The sequence below is a fragment of the Xiphophorus maculatus genome, chromosome 15, assembly GCF_002775205.1.
Source record: "Xiphophorus maculatus strain JP 163 A chromosome 15, X_maculatus-5.0-male, whole genome shotgun sequence".
Lineage (NCBI taxonomy): Eukaryota > Metazoa > Chordata > Actinopteri > Cyprinodontiformes > Poeciliidae > Xiphophorus > Xiphophorus maculatus.
In genome coordinates this window covers 3006768-3027312 of record NC_036457.1, presented here as the reverse complement: position 1 = coordinate 3027312, position 20545 = coordinate 3006768, and the positions used below count along the sequence as shown (strand labels likewise).

Below are 20545 nucleotides of genomic sequence, written 5' to 3'. Positions count from 1 at the left end.
CTACTTCTCAGTGCAGGCATGTAAAAAATGTTGAAAGATTAATAGAGGAGCCATTTTGCAACGACTTCCTGAAGGCGGAGTTTCAGAAAGAGCAGGAGTTTTTAAAGAGACAGAGGCTCAATTTCAAGGCATTAAATTACAAAGTCACATTTCTTTTCAATCATATTTCATATATATATATATATATATACATATATATATATATATGTATATATAGCATTTTTATAACGACTGAAGACAACATAGTTACTTTATTGTGCTTTAAAATGACCCTTTGTGACTGGAAAACACATCATTCTTCCCCTTTAACCTTTCACTCATTTTGTAAGGGAGGTGAACTGCAGCAGGGAACATGTAGGTCAGCCGGCCCTGAGCATCCGGCTTGAGAAACATCGCTCTAGCTGCTGATTTTTCACTGTTTGCTTTCATAAGTTCAAATAGATTATGATTATCTGCTGTTGCTATGAACATTGCTTGGTCTAAATTTGAAAAATGAGATCAGTGAGACTTTTCATGCTGCTAGTGTGTTCATGTGCAACAGCTGGTAACAGAAACTAACACATTTCAACAGAATTAGTCCCATCTTGTTTCCAAACGTATCATCTCTTAAAGCAATTGTTTTATTCTTGCAAGTTTTAAAAAAATGCTTTTGAAATACATCAGTGTTTTACAGTCTTTTTGATAGGTTTCTAAAAACATGTAGAGACTTAAACAACAAACATCACAAGTGAGAAACGGTGAAGATGTTGTGAGGAAATCACCCCTCCTGAAGTTCATAGGTATTTATTTTCAATAAGAAGCCATTTTATTTGTTCATATTCATATTTGTTTGCGAACATGAACAGAGCCAAGGCAGATGAGCAAAATGGCTGAAACAGGATGAATACGGTTGTCTTTAATTCTGAGGCTTCAGTTTGCAGGTAAGATTAAATTTAATCAACATTAAAGAAAGTTTCATGTTGCTGCTTTCAGTATTTGTGTCCAACTTAAGACTTGTCTAGTCCGTAGCTTCCTGACTGCAGTTGACTCTCGCAAAAGACGTGACTCACTATTTTATGTTTCCTCTGACAAGTTACTCAGGACATAAAAGTTTGTGTTGCATTTAATTTATATACATTTCAGTTTAAGAGATCTTAAAACTTGTCTTTTTCTCACAGATTTGGTGTAAGAAAACATTTGATTTGACAAAGTGTGATAGATTTCATTTGTAACAAACTGTTATAAGGAACTAAAGGTTAATGAGGAAGTAAATCAAGCAGATTCAGTGTTTCAGTTCGTTTTTAGCTGTGAAGAAAACTTATAAAAGAGCATGTCAGCTGTTTAGATCTGCAGATAAACTATGTAAAAAAATGAGTCACACACATCAATTTAACCCCCAATGACTTATGCACATAAATAAATAAAAACTGATTAACGTACTAAACTAACATCCCAGAAAGCACAGAACACAACAACGACACTACGGCCCATGGATGGGGAGATTAACGAACGATCTTGGACCAGAACTATATTTGTGTTTTTGACTATTTAGCCATAGTTTCTACTTGTTCAAGTTGAGATTATTAGTCTGTCAGTAGCACAATTAGTTGGGGTTCATAGATGGCGGTATCTACAAAAAGTTGGAACTAGAAAGCTTAGAAACTGATGTGTTCAAATCTGCCTGAATTCAGAGCACATGATTCATACAGCTATGTGATAAATATGTTTCCCCTTACACAGAGCAGACTTTAAAGGTCAAAGGTCTAGATGCTAGGCCTTTTTCTACTAGCATGGTGAGCCATTTTTTTCTATGGTTACTAAAGATTAGATGCATGCTTTCTCCATAATACAACATTTAATTGCATTTTACTAAACTTATTTATTAAGTATATGAATTCTTCTTACATTGTAAAATGCACCAAAGGCTGTTTGTCCTTACGACTAATTGCTGCTGTCCATCGCCGCAGTATCTCTTTTCATAAAAAGGTTTTTGATAAAATGACACCTCATCAGCATTTTTACAGTGAAATAAACTAAATAAAAGTGATATTAATTTACCAGCTGACTGTTTTTGGCAGGCTTTACAGGAGTTGATGCACACATAGGTTGTTTTGGAGCAGAGTGGTCTGCTTTCTGAAGAGTGTGACGCCATATGCAAAGAGTCCGTAGCTTTTGCTGGACATAATTTTGTTCTTCATGTGTCGACATGGGGATATTATGCTAAAACAGACCGACAGAAACAGGACCGACAGAGTGGCACACAAAGGTAAGTGGCCTACATTATACGCTTTATCACGTTAGAGAACTCCAAAGCCCTTTACCATACATTCAGTCATTCACCCATTCATATTTTGCATAGTAAATTTATGTTACCTACTGCCAGAGAGAGAGAATAAGACTATAAATTGGACCTTAACCAAAAAATAAAAACTCAAAGTTCAGGGACAGATGTACAAAAAAAAAACACAACATCCTTCACTCTATCTCAGTTCGAACAATAAAATGTATAAAAGAATGACCCACTAAACATCTGCATCACCCATTCACTCCCAACTTAATCTGATAACAGAAACTAAGATCTTGTTGCATGAAGACATGAACAAGACTGGTTTGGAAGAACTTGACTGGCCTGGACAACTTGAACCCTTTAAAACACCTTGAACTTGAGCAAAAACTGTATTCTAGTATACTGTATGTCTTCTCATCCAACATCAGTGTCCGACCTCACAGCTCTGGAAATACAGCTTTGGAAGAATGATAAAAATAAAAAATAAAATAAAAAAAACTTATGGAAAGCCTTTTTGATTCTTGTGTGTTTGAAAGCAGATGAGTGAATACCATTTGCAGATTTTGTTTAATTGGAAACTTTAAGACACACAGAAGTGTTTTTGATGCTAGACACCACAAGCAAATCACAGCTTTTCCTCTGACATATTCTAGTTCTAAAATATCATCCTCTGCAGATAAAACTGCAGAAGGGGGAAATAAGGAACTAACATGTCTCACAACAGTGAATAATCTGATGTGTGCTTTTGTACTAGCAGTTTATCATATTATAAAAATCACTTATGGAACAGTTGACACTTTTCTCTACTGTTCATATTTGCTACGAATCACCCAGACATGCATGTTTTACCCTGTTGCCATCAACAAAGTGCTCTAAGACTTTCCGAGGGGAAAAAACAGAGTGAAGTCAGTGAGGAAGTGATACTAGACTTCAGTTTTTTCCACATTAATGCAATATTTTGAAGGCATTGTAGACTGAATCATTTGCAGATGTGACCATGAGAAGAGCAGAGAAGCAGAATGGCTGCAGTTAGATGGATACAAATGTCTTTATTCCTGATGCTGGTGCTTCAGTTTACAGGTAACAATCATAACATTATGAAGATTCTTACTTTAGCTGAATGCACTTCTTATTTCACGCATTATTTGTCATGTTTTCACAGCAGCCACTAGGAGAGAGCCGTCCTTCTTCACAGTCACTGCTGGAGATGAAATAACTTTGCATTGTGGGAACAGATCCGATCCTCAGCGTGACGCTGGATCCACTGAGTGGCTCTTCAGTGGCTTCAGATCACCTGAAACTGAGATCCTGGTGAGAGAGATGAGCAGAAATGTGACCAGAAGATCTGACAGACTGAGTGTCTCAGCAGACCGTTCTCTGGTCATAAAGACAGTCACAGTGGACGACGTCGGTTTTTACACCTGCAGGAAGAACGTTTCAGGAAAACAAGATGATGCAGATATTTTTCTCTCTGTCATTGACAGTAAGTGTTCAAATTTACCTTATTGAGTTTAAAATAACTGATTAGAACAGCATTTGATGCTAATGTCTCAATTTATTTCCTCACATTTCAACCTTTGCCAGTGGTGGAGCTGAAGGTCAATGGCAAGGTCGTCTTGAACTGTTCTGTGCTGCAGTATGAAGACTGCAGATATGTGGTGGAGTGGTTGTATGACGGTGAAAAGGAAATATTGTCAGACATTGAAATTTCACCACCTTCCTGCTCAGCCACCATGACGCTTTCAACATCTGGGCGTCAGCAGAAGCCATACGAGTCTCTGACCTGTAAAGTCACCAACACTTACACTGAAAAAGCGGAACATTTCCGCTACAAATGTCCACCTCCTGTCAAGAAAACAGGTAAGTCTGCTGCCTTCCTTCTCCTCTCTGTTATCCTGAACTGGCGGTGCAGAGCTGCAGTTTTCTGGCTGATCACTAATCTTTAAAAAGCCAAATCCACTGGAACATATTCTAATTCCAGCATTTTTTTATCGCTGCAGATGCAATTAAGAAAAATCCACCAGAACAACAAGGTAGACATAAACATCTTTGCCTGATTCATGGATATTCACCTGAGCTGTGTCTCTAATGATATATTTATGTTTAGACTTTCCATACTTGCTGAGAGGAATCGTTGTGTCTGTGGGTTTGGCAGTTCTCATAATATCTGTTGTTACAGTTAACATATTAACAAAAACTAAAGGTGAGAACATTTACATTTCACAGAAAAACAATATCAATGTTTTTTATACTTTAAACTAAAGTCCTGTCTGCTCTTTATTCTTTCAGCAAACAAATCAGAGACGAATGACGACACTGTAAGTTTAAATACTGGACAGTGAAATGATAGATGTACTGAAATAGTTTATTGTATTTTAATTTTTATAGAGTATCAGTTCACTTTGAGGTGTTTGAGTAGAGCTGTGTTCTGAACTTTAGCTGTGACATCATGAAATGTTTTATTGCATCAGCATAATTTAAAAACAGAATAACCAGAAGTTAGCCATAACATTATGACCACTCACAAGCTGTATTAAAATCATTGGATATCTTGTTACAATGATACATGAAAGTTTGTTGCTGAAATAAAAGACTTGGAAAAAAATTAATAAAAATAAAAGAAAAAAAACAGAAGATTTCAGTGACTTGGTGACTTGACCCATTTATACTGCAATTCACTGAGTGATGGTCTCAGTTTTAATATTCTCTGTTCTTTGTTTTCCACAGACACTCGACAACAAAGAAGATGAAAGTATAGTGATGTACGAAAATATTATAGTGCTTTCTGCGTCAGACAGACTCCAGTAATGTTGTTTTGCACTTGGTGATGAATTTCTCCTCTGGAAACTTTTCCTGGAGGAAATATTTTCTGAAACTGTGCTGGAACCATAACGTTTGGACTCAGAGTTTATGAAAATAAAGGTGGAGGAAATAACTTCCAGAAAGCAGCAGAACCAGAAGAAAAATGTGACTAAAAGAGTGACACATTGTTGTTATAATTTTTTTGTGGATTGTTGCTCTGGCTGAATATTCACAGCTTTTCTACTCTTTGATTTTTGTATCGTTCTTTACTACTTTTGTGTTTATTAAATGCTTACAAAGAGAAGTTGAAATCTTTTTTTCCACATATCCTTTATTTGTCTTGTAAACTTGCTGAAGTGCTCCAAAGAGGGGAATAAAACACAATACTAACCGAGCATTTTTAAACCACAGTGTTAAGTACTTTCCAGGCATAAAGGGGTTTTTTTTTTACTAGAATAAAATAACTAAATTAAGTTAAGAAAATGGGGAATGTGTCAAAAATAATTAAATAAATGAATGAGTCAAAGCAACACTCTGGGTATATTTTTGATGAGGGAATGAGAATATATGATATAAATTTTAAAAAATGATATTACATAAAACTTACCGACTGTTACAGCTGGAAATATTTTTTTTAGTAGCTGAGATTATTTTAAAACCTAAAATTAAGAAAATCCAACTGCAGGATACAACTGAACCTGTAATAAATACAAGATTGTTTTTTAAGTTCTTGTAATAAAAGTCAACAGTTTGTTAGTATTATTCAGTCATTGGTTTATTCGGTTAAATGTGTTTAAAGTTGTTGTATATGCTTTGCATGTGAGAGATGGGTTTGGAATCAGCAGCAACATTATTATCAACCAATCACAAGCAATTTAATATGTTTAAGGATCAGCAAAGTTAACATGATGAAGTTAAAACTGCATATTAGAAAGAGGAACAAAGAGAACTGAAGTGAGATTTTCCACAGCATGGCTGCAGAGGCCACATGATCTGGTCTGAGTATTTCAGAAACTGAAGAGCTAATCTGGATTTTCATCTACAGCCATCTTTTGGTTTTAGAGAGTAGGATTTAAAAAGATAAAATATCTAGTGAGCAGCAGTTGCATGGATGAAAATGTAAGAGAGAAATGGCCTGACTGGTTTCAGAAGATGTGCGAATGGAAGATGAGAATTACTTCCACTTCTTTCAGCTGTCAACATTTTCTGCATTCATATTTTGCATGTGTAAACAGCTTACATCATGTAACTTATAAAATGTTGGTCCTTTGGAATTAAAGTGCATTTCTTAATTCCAGTCTGCTGATTTTAGCTCAGTGGGCTGCACAGTGGCGCAGTTGGTAGCACTGTTGCCTTGGGTTCGATTCCCGACCCGGGGTCTTTCTGCATGTTCTCCCTGTGCATACGTGGGTTCTCTCTGGGTACTCCGGCTTCCTCCCACAGTCCAAAAACATGACTGTTGGGTTAATTGGTCTCTCTAAATTCTCCTTAGTGTGTGTGTGAATGGTTGTTTGTCCTTTATGTCTCTGTGTTGCCCTGTGACAGACTGGCCACCTGTCCAGGTGACCCCACCTCTCGCCCGGAGCGTTTAGAAAATGGATGATTTTACTTCAATTTTATTATTTTTGTGAATAATTAATAATTTTTATTAATTTTATTCATTTATTGAATTACTAAGGAACAGAGACGTTAATTTAATAAACATTATCCTAATGTTCTTTTCTTCCTATGCATGTTTTGAAGTGTCATCACTGGTCATAATGTGAGAGAGAAAAGATGTCAAACAACAGAACCAACTACAAACCCAGTTTAACCCAAATATGTGTTTTGATGTACATTTTGTGACCTAAACTGACCACTCAGACAAAAGGTAGTGAACATCATCCTGGTGAGTTGTCATGGAAACTTTAATGACATCAATCAATGTGTGAACCACAAATGCTCCTGTTATATCTCCTCTACTGCTGATGTCACATTCTCAGAATAACGTTTCCTCTTCAGTTCTCAGGAAAAAATTACCTGAGAGTTCAAATAAGGAAGCAACAGACGTCAGAGGAGAAACGTCTTGGTTGTGTTCGGTATTATTACCGTTTCAGCGAACATCAGGAGAATAATTCTGGTGAGTTTACTCTTCACTCTTACAATTACCTTTAAATATAACAAAGACTATTTACATCGTCTCTGTCCTCGGTTCTGTTGCTGATCAAGGTTATGCTTCCTGGGTTTAGAGTCAGAGCAAAAATACTGACCGAAAATGCCTTTAACATAAAAGTTATTTTTATTTGCTCTCTCTTCTAGTGACAACATAATTGGTATTGCATAAACCTCTGCAACTATTTGACCAAATTAAAAAAGACGAAAAATACAAGAAAGGAAATTAGGCCACTATAAAGGAGTAAATGTTTGAGAGGAAACCGCATTAGAGACGGAAACATCTGTGAAAATAACTGACAGAAGGAGGAAAAAAAGCAAAATGGCTGCCTTCAGATGCATTAACATTTCTTTCCTTCTGATTCTGATACTTCTGTCTAAAGGTTAGTATCAAATTACAGAGATTCTTCCTCTAACAAAAACAACCATCTTTTACTTTAGCAGTATACATTTAAATGAGTCATTACTTGTTACTTTTTGAACATTTAATTTTCCATTTTAACAGCAAAATCTGAGACCTTCCTTACTGTCAGAGTGGGAAATGAAATCACGATGCCTTGTGGAAACAGGACAGACACTGAAGATAAATCTGATCCAACTCGCTGGATCTTCAATAATCGGAGGGACAGAACAGAAACAAAACTGGTTGAACTGCCAAAATCTCACAGAGAAATAAAAACTATATCAGACAGACTGAGTGTTACAGGAAACGCTTCTCTGCATCTACATAACGTCACAGAGGATGATGGCGGTCGGTATGACTGTCAGTGGACCACATCAGGACAACAGCAACACTTTGTAGCATATCTGTCTATAATTAATAGTGAGTATTTACACCATGTAAATTAAAAACTGAAATTTAAATATTACAGTACTCATGTAATTAATACTGTATCTTCTCTCAGCTTTCTCTCCTAATATCTCTATTCTCTCCAGTGACTGAGCTGAAGAATCCAGATACAGTCACTCTGTTCTGCTCTGTGTTGGAATATGATCACTGTCGACATCAGGTGAAGTGGCTTTATGAGAGGAAACGGGAAAAACCCTCAGATATGAAAATATACCAACATTCCTGCTCTGCCACTGTGACATTTCCAACGTCTCATCAGAAATTAGACATTTATCCGTCACTAACATGTAAAGTCACAAACTCAGTCACTAAAGCAGTTCAGCTGATCCCCTTCAGTCTTCAGTCCTCAGGTAAGGAAGTGAGTTTCCACTGCTGTAAAGTTAACAGGAAGCAGATTTTTACTGTTGCTTTCTTTGAACTAGAGGTGACCCAGTCAACACCAACAGCAACACATCACTGGACATCTGCAGGGAGCAACAAGGAAGTTAAACAACAAGGTAGAGTTTTCATTTTTCAAGTCAGGGAATTTAATTATCTTCTAATTCAGAATAAAGGGAAAATGTTTTTTTCCTGCTTTCAGATATTTTCAGTTTGTTGCGATGGATCGTTGTGTCTGCGGCTTTAGCAGCTCTGGTAATATCGGTCGTTATTCTCAACCTGTGGTTGAAAACTAAAGGTGAGAAAGTTCACAGATGAAGCTTAATACATTAAACATTGTGTGACATAAGGACTATTTCTTTTGAAGCTCAAATAAAATCTTTTTTTTTTTAGGAAATAAAAAACAAAATGAGCAAAACCTGGTAAGTATAATAACTACATATTTAAATAAGTATGTTGCTGTTTAGTTTAGTAAGAAGTCGATGTTTTAAAGTTTGTTTGTATATAAAAACTTATTTTTTCTCTGAAGCTGAGTAATTTCAGCAGATTTAGATGAGAACACTAAATAATCAACCATAACATGATGATGATTGATTGATGAAGCAAAAATCTTGATTATGTTGTTGAGATAATGTCTGATTTTCATTGGGATGCAGTCAATCTTTTGTTAGCAACGATGTCTGGATGCAGGAAAAATGAACAGTTGTAAAGATTTAGATGTCAACAGGTCTAAAAAAGATTGTTAGATTTCTGCCTCACAACTTTTGTTGTCTATAAAAACCAGAACCTGGTCCAACTAAGAACTTTTATAGCTGACATTGTTGAAATCAAACAGGTCAAAAGGTTCAATAGAAAAGGAAAAAGCAAGAAACGATAGTTTGATTCTTTGAACAATTTTCTACTGGGAACCTTGTGTTGGTTGCATTCACACCGGCCCTGTTTAGTCCGATTAAATCAAACTCTAGTTTGTTTGTTTGTTTGTAAAATATCCGTTTTAGATCTTGGGAGATTATGGCTGTCCATTTATTTTGTAGGAGGGTCCCTCTGACCACCAGGTGGCGATCTACCAGTTAATAATGTTATTGTAGTTTAAACATCAGGGTGAGAATGTGCTTCTCTCCCATCATTGGTCATAACGGTGATAGAAAAGATGTCAAACAACAGAACCAACGACAAACCCAGTTTAACCCAGAATATGTTTCTGTTCCTGCAGGAGTGAAGCCATGAAGACGAAGAGGAAGTCTGAACATCTATCCCACAACATTCCTCAGTGCACCCTTATATTTTAACAAGCAATGAATATATAAACAACATAAAATCTTTTAAGCATATTTTAAAACTGAAAAGCTGTTCAACTTATTGTAATCTAATAATAAAGTCCAAACTCCTCAATCTGTCCACAAATCAATTCTTTGCTATAAATGAGTAGAATATTTTAGTCTAAACATCAGAGGAAGTTTATTACATATTCTTTTTGATTGTGTCAATTGGAAAGTGGCTTTCTGGTTGCTTTTGGGAAAGAATTACCCAGCAGAAACCAGCACAGACATTTTATTCAAAATATCAATATCCTATTGGCATTTTTGTGTTTTCTTTTTATTATTATTCAAACAGAATATCAGTTTGATTTAATTATTTTTTATATGCCATTACAACAAAACTTTAACATCTTCATTGTTTATGTGAATCCATTGTCATTACGCCAAAGCTCCACTAGGGGGAAGCACACTGATTTCTCACTGATTCAAAGCACATTGTTCTCTGTAAAGGTCAGGATTAAAATAACAATCACGTTATTTACAGCTTCAGTTCGTTCATATTGTCTTTATATTTTTATTTGTAGTTGGAACAGAGAACAGAGATGTTTTTTATGCATCTTTTGTGACTTAAACTGACCACTCACATAAAAGGAAGTAAACATCAGTTGTCATGGAAACTTAAATGACATTCATCAATATGTTAGCCACAAATGCTGCTGATCATTGGTGGACAAATATATCTCCTCTGCTGCTGCTGTCACATTCTCAGAATAATACTTCCCCTTCAGTGTTCAGGAAAGAGACTTGAGTTAAAACAAGGAAGCAACAAACATGAGAGGAGAAACATCTCAGTTGTGTTCGGTAATTTTACTTCTTCAGAACATTGCAGAGCGAACAGGAGAATAATTCTGGTGAGTTTACTCTTCACTCTTCATTACTTCTAAATACAACAAAGAATATTTACACCATCATTTTCTTCAGTTCTTTTGCTGATCAAAGTTTTGCTTCCTGGATTTAGTGTTAGAGTAAAAATAATGATTAAAATACCTCAGACATTAAAGTCGTTTCTCCATTTCTCCCTTAGTGTCATCACCGAATCCTGAGTTTGTAAACATCGACATCTGCAGCTAAATTATCAAGTATAAACGGTTAAACTCACAGGGCACAGTCACTGAGAGGAAGTGATGCAACTGAAAACGGCATGAATGTATTTTTAAGCAGAACCAACGTTAGAGACTGAATCATTAGTGAAAATAACAGAGCAGTAAGGCACCATGGCTGCTTTCAGATGGATTCAAATGGTTTTACTTCTGATCCTCATGCTTCAGTTTAAAGGTAAGGATCAAAATGACAGATTTTCACTGAAACAGCTATGTTTTATCATTTTAGCTGGTAGTCATTACATCTTAGTGTTTTCACATTTTGTTGAAATTTTATTTTGCATTTTAACAGCACAAACTGAGACGCAGCAAACCTTCCTTACTGTCAGAGATGGAAATGAAGTCACTTTGCCTTGTGGAAACAGAAGAGACACACATGATAAATCTGATGAAACTAGTTGGTTCATCAATGATAAACATTTATCTGAAATAAGAACACTGATCAAACTTGGAAATTCTCACAGAGAAATGAAAACTATATCAGACAGACTGAGTGTTACAGCAAACGGTTCTCTGCTTCTACATAAAGTCACAGAGGATGATGTTGGTCGGTACATCTGCCGTTGGACAATATCAGGACAACTACATGACTTTGAAGTGTATCTATCTGTAATTACTAGTGAGTATTTACATCATGTAAGAACTAAACATGTAAAGTTACATTTATAATACAGTAATAGTGATTAAGTTAATACAGTATCATCTCTGTTACTTTTCTATTTTCACCAGTTGTTGAACTGAAGAATCCAGATAAAGTCGCCTTGTTCTGCTCTGTGGTCCATTATGATCACTGTCGACATCAGGTGAAGTGGCTTTATGAGGGGAAAGAGGAAAAACCCTCAGATATGGAAATATACCAACATTCCTGCTCTGCCACTGTGACATTTCCAACGTCTCATCAGAAATTAGACATTTATCCGTCACTAACATGTAAAGTTACAAACTCAGTCACTAAAGCAGTTCAGCTGATCCCCTTCAGTCTTCAGTCCTCAGGTAAGGAAGTGAGTTTCCACTGCTGTAAAGTTAACAGGAAGCAGATTTTTACTGTTGCTTTCTTTGAACTAGAGGTGACCCAGTCAACACCAACAGCAACACATCACTGGACATCTGCAGGGAGCAACAAGGAAGTTAAACAACAAGGTAGAGTTTTCATTGTTCAAGTCAGGGAATTTAATTATGTCTTAATTTAGAATAACGAGGAAATGTTATTTTCCTGCTTTCAGATATTTTCTATTTGTTGAGATGGATCATTATATCTGTGGGTTTAGCAGCTCTGGTAATATCGGTCGTTATTCTCAACCTCTGGTTGAAAACTAAAGGTGAGAAAGTTCACAGATGAAGCTTAATACATTAAACCTACTGGAAAATATTAACTTTTTCTTTTGAAATTCAAATAAAATCTGTTGTTTTCTGCAGGAAATAAAAAACAAAATGAGCAAAACCTGGTAAGTATAATAACTACATATTTAAATATGTTGCTGTTTAGTTTAGTAAGAAGTCGATGTTTTAAAGTTTTTATTCTGACAAGAACATTGTTTCTCTTAAGTTGGGTTGAAATTTCAACAGCAGATTTAGAAAAGAACATAAAACAATCAACCATCACATGAGGATAATTGACTATTGAAGCACAAATCTTGATTATGATGGTCTGATTCTTACTGGGATTCAGCCATTATTTTGTTAGAGACGATTTCTGGATGCAGGAAGAATGAATAATTGTAAAGATCTAAATTTGTTAACATAATCAAACTCTGGTCCATCCCTAAGTTTTGGTTCAGTTGAAATAAAATCTGGTGCGTTCAAATGCATATGTAAACGCTAAGCCGACTATGGTGCAGGGCATTCTGGGTAAATATAACCAAATGAAATGAGTGTTTCTGGCTCTAGCGGGAGAAATGGCTCATGGTCTTTTACCAAAGATTAGCGTCGGATGCCACTCCAGTTCATTTACATTTTATGAAGAAGGAAGTTGCCTTCAGTGGCTTTTTAAGAGGTTTGCGTTTTGTTTCCCTCAGTGGTTCTTGGTGCCACAACAAGGGAGGAGGGGGACGGGTTTTTCAAACTGTTTGGTTTGTTTGACACAGAGTCTCATGAAATTGAACCTCAGTACCTGAAAATGTAACAAATGTTGCAATTTTGTTCCCAAATCCAACTGAGTCTATCAGACGATCAGGTGTGAGAATAATCTTAATCCACTGAAGTGGATGGTTTCTGCTGATGACTGAGAATGTGTGAGATGTGCTGGATGAGCTACTCTGATTCACAAATGTATGATAACACCCATTTTCTGCAGTTTGAATGAAACAGTGGTCTCAAACTTTGAGGGCTGCTGTCCTGCAACCTGTAGATGTTTCCTCTTCAGCACACCTGGTACCTGGCTGAATACCAACAGATGGTGGGAGCTTAGAGCTGTCCATTTATTTAGCAGGAGGGTCTGATAGTTGGTCATGATGATGAGAGTGAATAAGTGAGCAATATCAGTGTGTCACATAGAACCAACTATATGCCCAGTTTTAACCCAGAATATGCTTTTTTTCTGCAGGAGTGTAACCATGAAGATGAAGATGAAGGTGTAGATATTTATGAAAACTGAAGAGATTTGTGCTGCTGTCAGGAAGAACTGATCAACAACTTCAGCATCAGCTTCCAGCAGGAATGAGAGCACTGCTTATGATGAGTATCTCATTATATTTAACACCAGCAGATGATCATAGAAAAACGGATTATCTTAAAAAGTTACATCTCTTCTTATCAGCTTTAGCCTGAAACTTCATTTATGAAAACTTTTTGTTTTGCTTCTGACCCCACAACATTCCTTACTGCATCATTTGTTTAATATTTGGGGAGTTAAAATCTTAACAATGAATGAAATTATAAACAAGAATCAACATGAAACTTTTTAAATATATTTTTAAACTGAAAAAATGTGCAACTCATTGTAATGTAATAATGCAGTCCAAACTCCTCAATTTGACCACAAATCAAGTCTTTGCTATAAATGACTCTCTTTGACCACCAGGGGGAGATGTAGCAGTTAATGAGGTTATTGTGGTAAAAAAAAATCAGAGAAAGTTCATATTGCAATTGTTTATCAATTAAAAATGATTTCATTGTTGTTTATTGGAAAAAAAATCCAGCAGAAATTAATACAGTCAAGTTGTTACAAATATCAATATCCTGAAGGTATTTTTATGTTTATTGTTTACTTCTTTGTTCTGAGTGAAAATCCTTCATAACATTTATAACAAATATTTAATACCTTCATTATTTAACTATGTTAATCTTTTGGAACTAGAGAAAAAAAATCAAACATCACAGAGGAAAGATCACAATAAACAAATAAGAAATAAAATAAATATATAAACTATTGGAATTACACCTAGGTTCCACTAGGTGGCAGCACAGTTGAGTTCCATTGATTCATAAAAGTCCCGTTTCTTACTTAAAGTTCCTTTATATTGTTTTTAAATGTTTTTCTATATGTATTTTAAATCTGTAACTTGATAATATGAGTGTCAATATATTTCTTTTTTATTTTATTGAATTAAAGTGAATTTCTTAATGTAAATGTTGATTTTTTTATCTTTATTTTTTTTACATTTTTACTGTTTAAATAAATACTAAAAAATAGAGACATTATTTTAAGAAATGTTCTTCTTAATCACATTTTGTGGAGCAATTTTGACGTGTATTTTGTAACTTAAACTGATAACTCAGATAAAAGCAAGTCAACATCTCTCCGGTGAGTTGTCCTGGAAACTTAAATGACTCATCAATGTGTTAGCCACAAATGCTGCTGATCATTGGTGGATAAATATATCTCCTCTGCTGCTACTGTCACATTCTCAGAATAACACTTCCCCTTCAGTTCTCAGAAAAAAATACTTGAGTTAAAACAAGGAAGCAACAAACATGAGAGGAGAAACATCTCAGTTGTGTTCGGTAATTTTACTTCTTCAGAACATTGCAGAGCGAACAGGAGAATAATTCTGGTGAGTTTACTCTTCACTCTTCATTACTTCTAAATACAACAAGGAATATTTACACCATCATTTTCTTCAGTTCTTTTGCTGATCAAAGTTTTGCTTCCTGGATTTAGTGTTAGAGTAAAAATAATGATTAAAATACCTCAGACATTAAAGTCGTTTCTCCATTTCTCCCTTAGTGTCATCACCGAATCCTGAGTTTGTAAACATCGACATCTGCAGCTAAATTATCAAGTATAAACGGTTAAACTCACAGGGCACAGTCACTGAGAGGAAGTGATGCAACTGAAAACGGCATGAATGTATTTTTAAGCAGAACCAACGTTAGAGACTGAATCATTAGTGAAAATAACAGAGCAGTAAGGCACCATGGCTGCTTTCAGATGGATTCAAATGGTTTTACTTCTGATCCTCATGCTTCAGTTTAAAGGTAAGGATCAAAATGACAGATTTTCACTGAAACAGCTATGTTTTATCATTTTAGCTGGTAGTCATTACATCTTAGTGTTTTCACATTTTGTTGAAATTTTATTTTGCATTTTAACAGCACAAACTGAGACGCAGCAAACCTTCCTTACTGTCAGAGATGGAAATGAAGTCACTTTGCCTTGTGGAAACAGAAGAGACACACATGATAAATCTGATGAAACTATTTGGTTCATCAATGATAAACATTTATCTGAAATAAGAACACTGATCAAACTTGGAAATTCTCACAGAGAAATGAAAACTATATCAGACAGACTGAGTGTTACAGCAAACGGTTCTCTGCTTCTACATGAAGTCACAGAGGATGATGCTGGTCGGTACACATGCCGTTGGACAATATCAGGACAACTACATGACTTTGCTGTGTATCTATCTGTAATTACTAGTGAGTATTTACATCATGTAAAAACTAAACTTGTAAAGTTGCATTTATAATACAGTAATCATGTAATTTAAATTCTATAGTATTTTTCTCTTTAATTTCTCTTTTTCCATCAGTTGTTGAGCAGGAGAAACCAGATAAAGTCGCCTTGTTCTGCTCTGTGATCCAATATGATCACTGTCTACATGAGGTGAAGTGGCTTTATGAGGGGAAAGAGGAAAAACCCTCAGATATGAAAATATACCAACATTCCTGCTCTGCCACTGTGACATTTCCAACATCTCATCAGAAATTAGACATTTATCCGTCACTAACATGTAAAGTCACAAACTCAGTCACTAAAGCAGTTCAGCTGATCCCCTTCAGTCTTCAGTCCTCAGGTAAGGAAGTGAGTTTCCACTGCTGTAAAGTTAACAGGAAGCAGATTTTTACTGTTGCTTTCTTTGAACTAGAGGTGACCCAGTCAACACCAACAGCAACACATCACTGGACATCTGCAGGGAGCAACAAGGAAGTTAAACAACAAGGTAGAGTTTTCATTTTTCAAGTCAGGGAATTTAATTATGTTGAATTTAAATTATTATATGTAAACGCCTTAAGACGTGATTTGCTGTGAATTGGTGCCGTATAAAAAAAACTTACCGTAATTGAAGTGAATACGACATCATTAAGCTAGGTTTATCCTAATTTTTAAATCTTTTTTATGTTTTTTTATTTCTGAAGGAGAAAATCAAAGAAAAACAACTAAAGGAGTAGAAAAAACAACCAACTCGGCAGATCTTACATCAAGTAATTGACATTATTGGAAATAAAACATTTAAACCAATTTATGCAATGACTAATCCTTCTCTCTCATCAGTAACGGTGATCTTGTACATTAAGACCAATTAACTGTGTTCACATTTTGAGTAACAACATTGTTTTTATGGAATTACATTGTTTTTAATGTAATGAATTATCTTCTTAGGTTTTCCATGGTGGTATATTTTTACTCCATTATGCTTAGCGATGGTTTTAATAACTGTCCTGGTGATCATCATATGGAACAAAACTAAAGGTGAGATAATTCAGAGATGAATCTTTCATTTCCAAACTATTACCTGAAAGACCTAGAAGTTACATTTACATTTCAATTTTTATGTTTCATGTCTTTAGCTACAAGTAGTAGAGCGTTAGCGTTAGCAACAGTAGGTGTGACTTGGTAGAAAAATGATCTGATAATGTTAAATGTGTTTAAATCAATTCAAAAAATACATTCATTATTGAAGCTGTTTTCATCTTGATATATATGTTTAGAAAATACAAACCATTGTGAACATATAAGTCCATTTCTGTGTTGTTTCAGGGAATAAAACACAAATTGAAGGCAGCATGGTGAGTTTCAACATTGACACATTAAGTATAGGTTTGATTTTAGATCTGTATTTTCTTCTACACTGGAAAGAGTCTAACAGGGATAAGAAGTAGTGCTGCAATTTGGTTCATTAAATATTGAAACAAGATCAAGGAATTCATTTAGTCACAAAAAGGGAATTGAACACAAAGGAGTCACAGTCACCAGAAAACAAACAGACAACAGTTACTGTGTGAATTTGTTGATCTAAGGTTCCCCAACATAAAGTGGCAACAAACCAGGACCTGAACCCAGAGTCTTCAGTGGGCCTAGCTGTTCCAGAAACCAGTCAAAATACAGTAGGCTCACACACACACACACACACACACACACACACACACACACACACACACACACACACACACACACGCCCACACATCTTTGTGGACTTTATATTGATTTCCATTCATTTTAGTCATTGTATTTATGCCTAACCCAAAAAAGTTTTCTACCCCTTGCCATTACTAGTCTATTTCTAACAATAACCTTTACTGTAACTTAACTCACACCATATCTCTATACCCAGAGTGAAGTAGTATCTAACGTGAGGGGCAGAAAAAGGTCATCAATTTCCACAAAGGATCTCCCTTTGTTGGTCAAAATGGTGAAAGTGGTCCTCTATTTGAAGGACACACACACACACACACACACGCACACACACACACACACACACACACACACACACACACACACACACACACACACACACACACACACACACACACACACACACACACACACCCCACACACACACACACACGTTTGCATTTCTTCCCATATCAGGACCTTGTAGTGGCTTGCATTCATTTAAGTCATTGCGTTTAATGCTAACTATAAGCATTACCTGTTCAATTCTAACCCTACTACAAGTAAAGCTAAAAATGAGGATCTGCCGCTCTACAACCAGGCTTTGATCCTCATGAGGTCGATTGGTTGTCAAAAGATTATTGAACATAATAGAAAATATTCTAAATAAATAGTCTAAACAAGTACAAAGACCTGTACAACAGTAAATACAGATCAATGCACACTGTTGTGTTTAGTTTGAACAGAAACCACATATAATTATTTCAATGACTTGAAATAATTGAACTTTATTTTTAAATCCTGTCTGCTTTAATTAGGTCAAATTTTAATAAGTTGTTTTTTCTCTGTCCAGACTGAACCAGAGGACGATCTGTCTTATGCCACCATCAACTTCAAGAAATCCAAAAAGGAAACAGGCAAAGTGAGTATTTCAGTGCATTAAAGAACCAGCAGATATGTATTTGAATAATTTAATTTGAGTTCTTTTAGCAAAATCATTTAACACAGACTACCTTTCTGGAGGAAAATTGTCACAAACTTGTTTAAATTTGATGTGAAATTGGATTGTTAAGACTTTGATACACCCTGTACATCATAATGAATGTGATTTTTCCTTCCAGGTCCAGGAAACTGTGATCTACAGCACTGTGGGAACTTCTTCCTCTTCTGCTGGAGTCTCCTCTGACACAGACTGTCTTTATTCTACAGTCAACAAGAAATAGAAAAAGCATTAAAAGCTTTACAGCTTGAGCAAAGACACAATGTACCAAGGCTGAGTCTGCAGTGCAGCGGGTCTCAACTCCCGGCCCAAGAATCTGCTGTATATTCTTCTCTCCTCTCTGTCCAGCAAAGCAATGGTTCAAAACAGAGAAGGACAAAGTCAAAAACAAATATTTTGACTTGATTTCTGTTTGTTTTGTTTTGTTTTGCTTTTATTTTATTTTATTTTATTTTTTGCTTTTGCTACAGATTATAGACGGTCAGAATAAAACTTTAATATCTTTTTACACCCAAGTGTGTAACTAAAGATATCCTGTAAATACTGCCCCTAGAGGTGAAACAAGTATAAACTTTCTCTATCACACCAGGATTTCATGTTCTTTGTCACAGATTTAAACTAAATAATATGTTGGTTTGCTCTGCAGAGGAGATTCGTGGCTCTCTAAAAGAAAATATTGAAGGTTGTGGTCGTCAATGCTTTCCTATCCTGGGTAATGTGAGAAAATCTGACCACCCAGATAGAATAAAGTTAGATTAAGTATGTTACTGCTTGCCATATACCAGTGAAACGCAATGGAGATGGCGTGAAGAGGCTAAAGCAGCTGGAGTCATAACATGAATCAGTCATCAGACGGTTCAGTTCTGGAAAGTGAAGTGTCCAGTTTGTAGCTCATCCTGCATGATGCCATAGAGACTCATTCAGCGTGTTGCTCACGTGTCATCTGACTCTTATTTCTGCTGTCTAAGGAAACTTGCAGAGTTAAAAAAGGGAACCAACAGGGCGTGCTGTGGTGGCATAGGGGATAGCGCGACCCACGTTTGGAGGCCTTGAGTCGTCACGCGTTCGATTCCCAGACCCGGCGACGTTTGCTGCATGTCTTCTTCCCCCTTTCCTGTCAGCCTACTTTCATTTAAGGGACACTAGAGTCCACAAAAAGACCCCCTGGAGGGGAGGAAGAAAAAAAGAAAGGAAACCAACAGATCTCAGATCAGTCAAACACTATCTGTGTTTTGTAACAGCAGTTTATCAGTATGTAGCATTGCAATCTGAGGTAATAATAAGTCTTCACTGTACTGGCCACATCTGTTAATAACTAATATAATTGAGAAATACAGCTGGGAAATCTTCACAGTCAAGTTCCTCAATTTTATCCTCAATGAAAATGTGTTTTTCCCTGCTGGTCTTGAGAAATCATGAAGCAAAAATAGCAAAATGTGTCTCAACCCAGCGGCCATGACAGGTGAAACCAGCTCATCTTCATTCAAAGCTTCATTCACTGCTCACTAGTGACATCTGCTGGTAGACTGAAACTGTGACAGCTTGTCACTCTAATAAACCATCCTTTAACTGTATTAGACCATAGCCATGTATTTCCACAACAAAGTTTTTGTGACACCATTGTCCAGTAACAGTAAGATCCATTCAACCATATTTTACTGTCATATCTTTTCAGTTCTTAAAATGATTTATACTCAAAGTAATTTTGCTGATGTGTTGACAGTCAGTTGTGGTTGTGCTTTATGTCATAGGCTGATTTAACAATAAAGAATTTGCTGTTTCATCATCTTGGGAGTGAAGTTAATTCTTACGTTGGGACATGAAGGTCGAGTTTTGTTTCAAAGAGGAAGTTATTTCTGAGAAAACCACGTGACCTCTGCTGCATTAGCACAAACTACACAGCTCTCAGAAACTAACACCTGGTTTATGTTTTTATGTTGCTGCAGAACTCAGTCAAATTTCAACATGTCCTGCTTTCCCATGAGTAATGCAACCAACAGAAACTGACACTTCAACACCCACAACCAGACAGCTATGATGTTTCATGTGACATCATACCATAGCAGCCACATGGTCAGCCATGTTTTTCTGCAGTGCTTTGAATCTACATGCACTAATTCTCT

The 20545-nt window shown here is 35.9% G+C and overlaps 3 protein-coding genes across 7 annotated transcripts; all 3 read left to right on the top strand.

Annotated features, from left to right (window-relative positions):
• The first annotated feature begins 903 nt into the window (after window positions 1-903).
• Window positions 904-5379, top strand: LOC111611406. Of its 3 annotated transcripts, XM_023348078.1 has the most exons (9): window positions 904-920; window positions 2209-2245; window positions 3256-3346; window positions 3432-3749; window positions 3851-4126; window positions 4267-4299; window positions 4374-4469; window positions 4556-4584; window positions 4994-5379. In XM_023348078.1, the coding sequence occupies exons 3-9, from the start codon at window positions 3286-3288 to the stop codon at window positions 5072-5074; spliced, it is 894 nt and encodes a 297-aa protein (XP_023203846.1). In that variant the 5' UTR covers window positions 904-920; window positions 2209-2245; window positions 3256-3285; the 3' UTR covers window positions 5075-5379. The 3 variants fall into 3 exon arrangements, with proteins under 3 accessions (XP_023203846.1, XP_023203844.1, XP_023203845.1); XM_023348076.1 differs by lacking the exon at window positions 904-920 and having other exon boundaries at window positions 2225-2245; window positions 3429-3749; XM_023348077.1 differs by lacking the exons at window positions 904-920; window positions 2209-2245 and having other exon boundaries at window positions 3248-3346; window positions 3429-3749.
• A 3354-nt stretch (window positions 5380-8733) lies between these two features.
• On the top strand, window positions 8734-20420 carry LOC111611433. 3 transcript variants are annotated; one of them, XM_023348225.1, is made up of 13 exons: window positions 8734-8745; window positions 8841-8869; window positions 13409-14858; window positions 15032-15282; window positions 15400-15726; window positions 15807-16103; window positions 16176-16250; window positions 16447-16512; window positions 16691-16780; window positions 17069-17097; window positions 17329-17415; window positions 18276-18344; window positions 18544-20419. In XM_023348225.1, the coding sequence occupies exons 4-13, from the start codon at window positions 15222-15224 to the stop codon at window positions 18643-18645; spliced, it is 1203 nt and encodes a 400-aa protein (XP_023203993.1). In that variant the 5' UTR covers window positions 8734-8745; window positions 8841-8869; window positions 13409-14858; window positions 15032-15221; the 3' UTR covers window positions 18646-20419. The 3 variants fall into 3 exon arrangements, with proteins under 3 accessions (XP_023203993.1, XP_023203994.1, XP_023203995.1); XM_023348226.1 differs by having other exon boundaries at window positions 15840-16103; window positions 18544-20417; XM_023348227.1 differs by lacking the exon at window positions 16447-16512 and having other exon boundaries at window positions 18544-20420.
• Window positions 10432-12205, top strand: LOC111611429. Its single transcript, XM_023348220.1, has 6 exons — window positions 10432-10617; window positions 10791-11041; window positions 11159-11485; window positions 11596-11859; window positions 11932-12006; window positions 12090-12205. The coding sequence occupies exons 2-6, from the start codon at window positions 10981-10983 to the stop codon at window positions 12203-12205; spliced, it is 843 nt and encodes a 280-aa protein (XP_023203988.1). The 5' UTR covers window positions 10432-10617; window positions 10791-10980.
• Window positions 20421-20545: the final 125 nt, after the last annotated feature.

Excerpts from the sequence above, each read along its gene's own strand:
- LOC111611429 (XM_023348220.1), top strand. The coding sequence starts at position 10,981 with ATGGCTGCTTTCAGATGGATTCAAATGGTTTTACTTCTGATCCTCATG. Across the intron at positions 11,486-11,595 it reads GTATCTATCTGTAATTACTA|TTGTTGAACTGAAGAATCCA; the intron begins GTGAGTATTTAC and ends TATTTTCACCAG. Across the intron at positions 12,007-12,089 it reads CAAGGAAGTTAAACAACAAG|ATATTTTCTATTTGTTGAGA; the intron begins GTAGAGTTTTCA and ends TCCTGCTTTCAG.
- LOC111611433 (XM_023348225.1), top strand. The coding sequence starts at position 15,222 with ATGGCTGCTTTCAGATGGATTCAAATGGTTTTACTTCTGATCCTCATG. Across the intron at positions 15,727-15,806 it reads GTATCTATCTGTAATTACTA|TATTTTTCTCTTTAATTTCT; the intron begins GTGAGTATTTAC and ends TAAATTCTATAG. Across the intron at positions 17,416-18,275 it reads CAGAAACCAGTCAAAATACA|ACTGAACCAGAGGACGATCT; the intron begins GTAGGCTCACAC and ends TTCTCTGTCCAG.
- LOC111611406 (XM_023348076.1), top strand. The coding sequence starts at position 3,286 with ATGGCTGCAGTTAGATGGATACAAATGTCTTTATTCCTGATGCTGGTG. Across the intron at positions 4,127-4,266 it reads ACCTCCTGTCAAGAAAACAG|ATGCAATTAAGAAAAATCCA; the intron begins GTAAGTCTGCTG and ends TTATCGCTGCAG. Across the intron at positions 4,300-4,373 it reads AAATCCACCAGAACAACAAG|ACTTTCCATACTTGCTGAGA; the intron begins GTAGACATAAAC and ends ATTTATGTTTAG.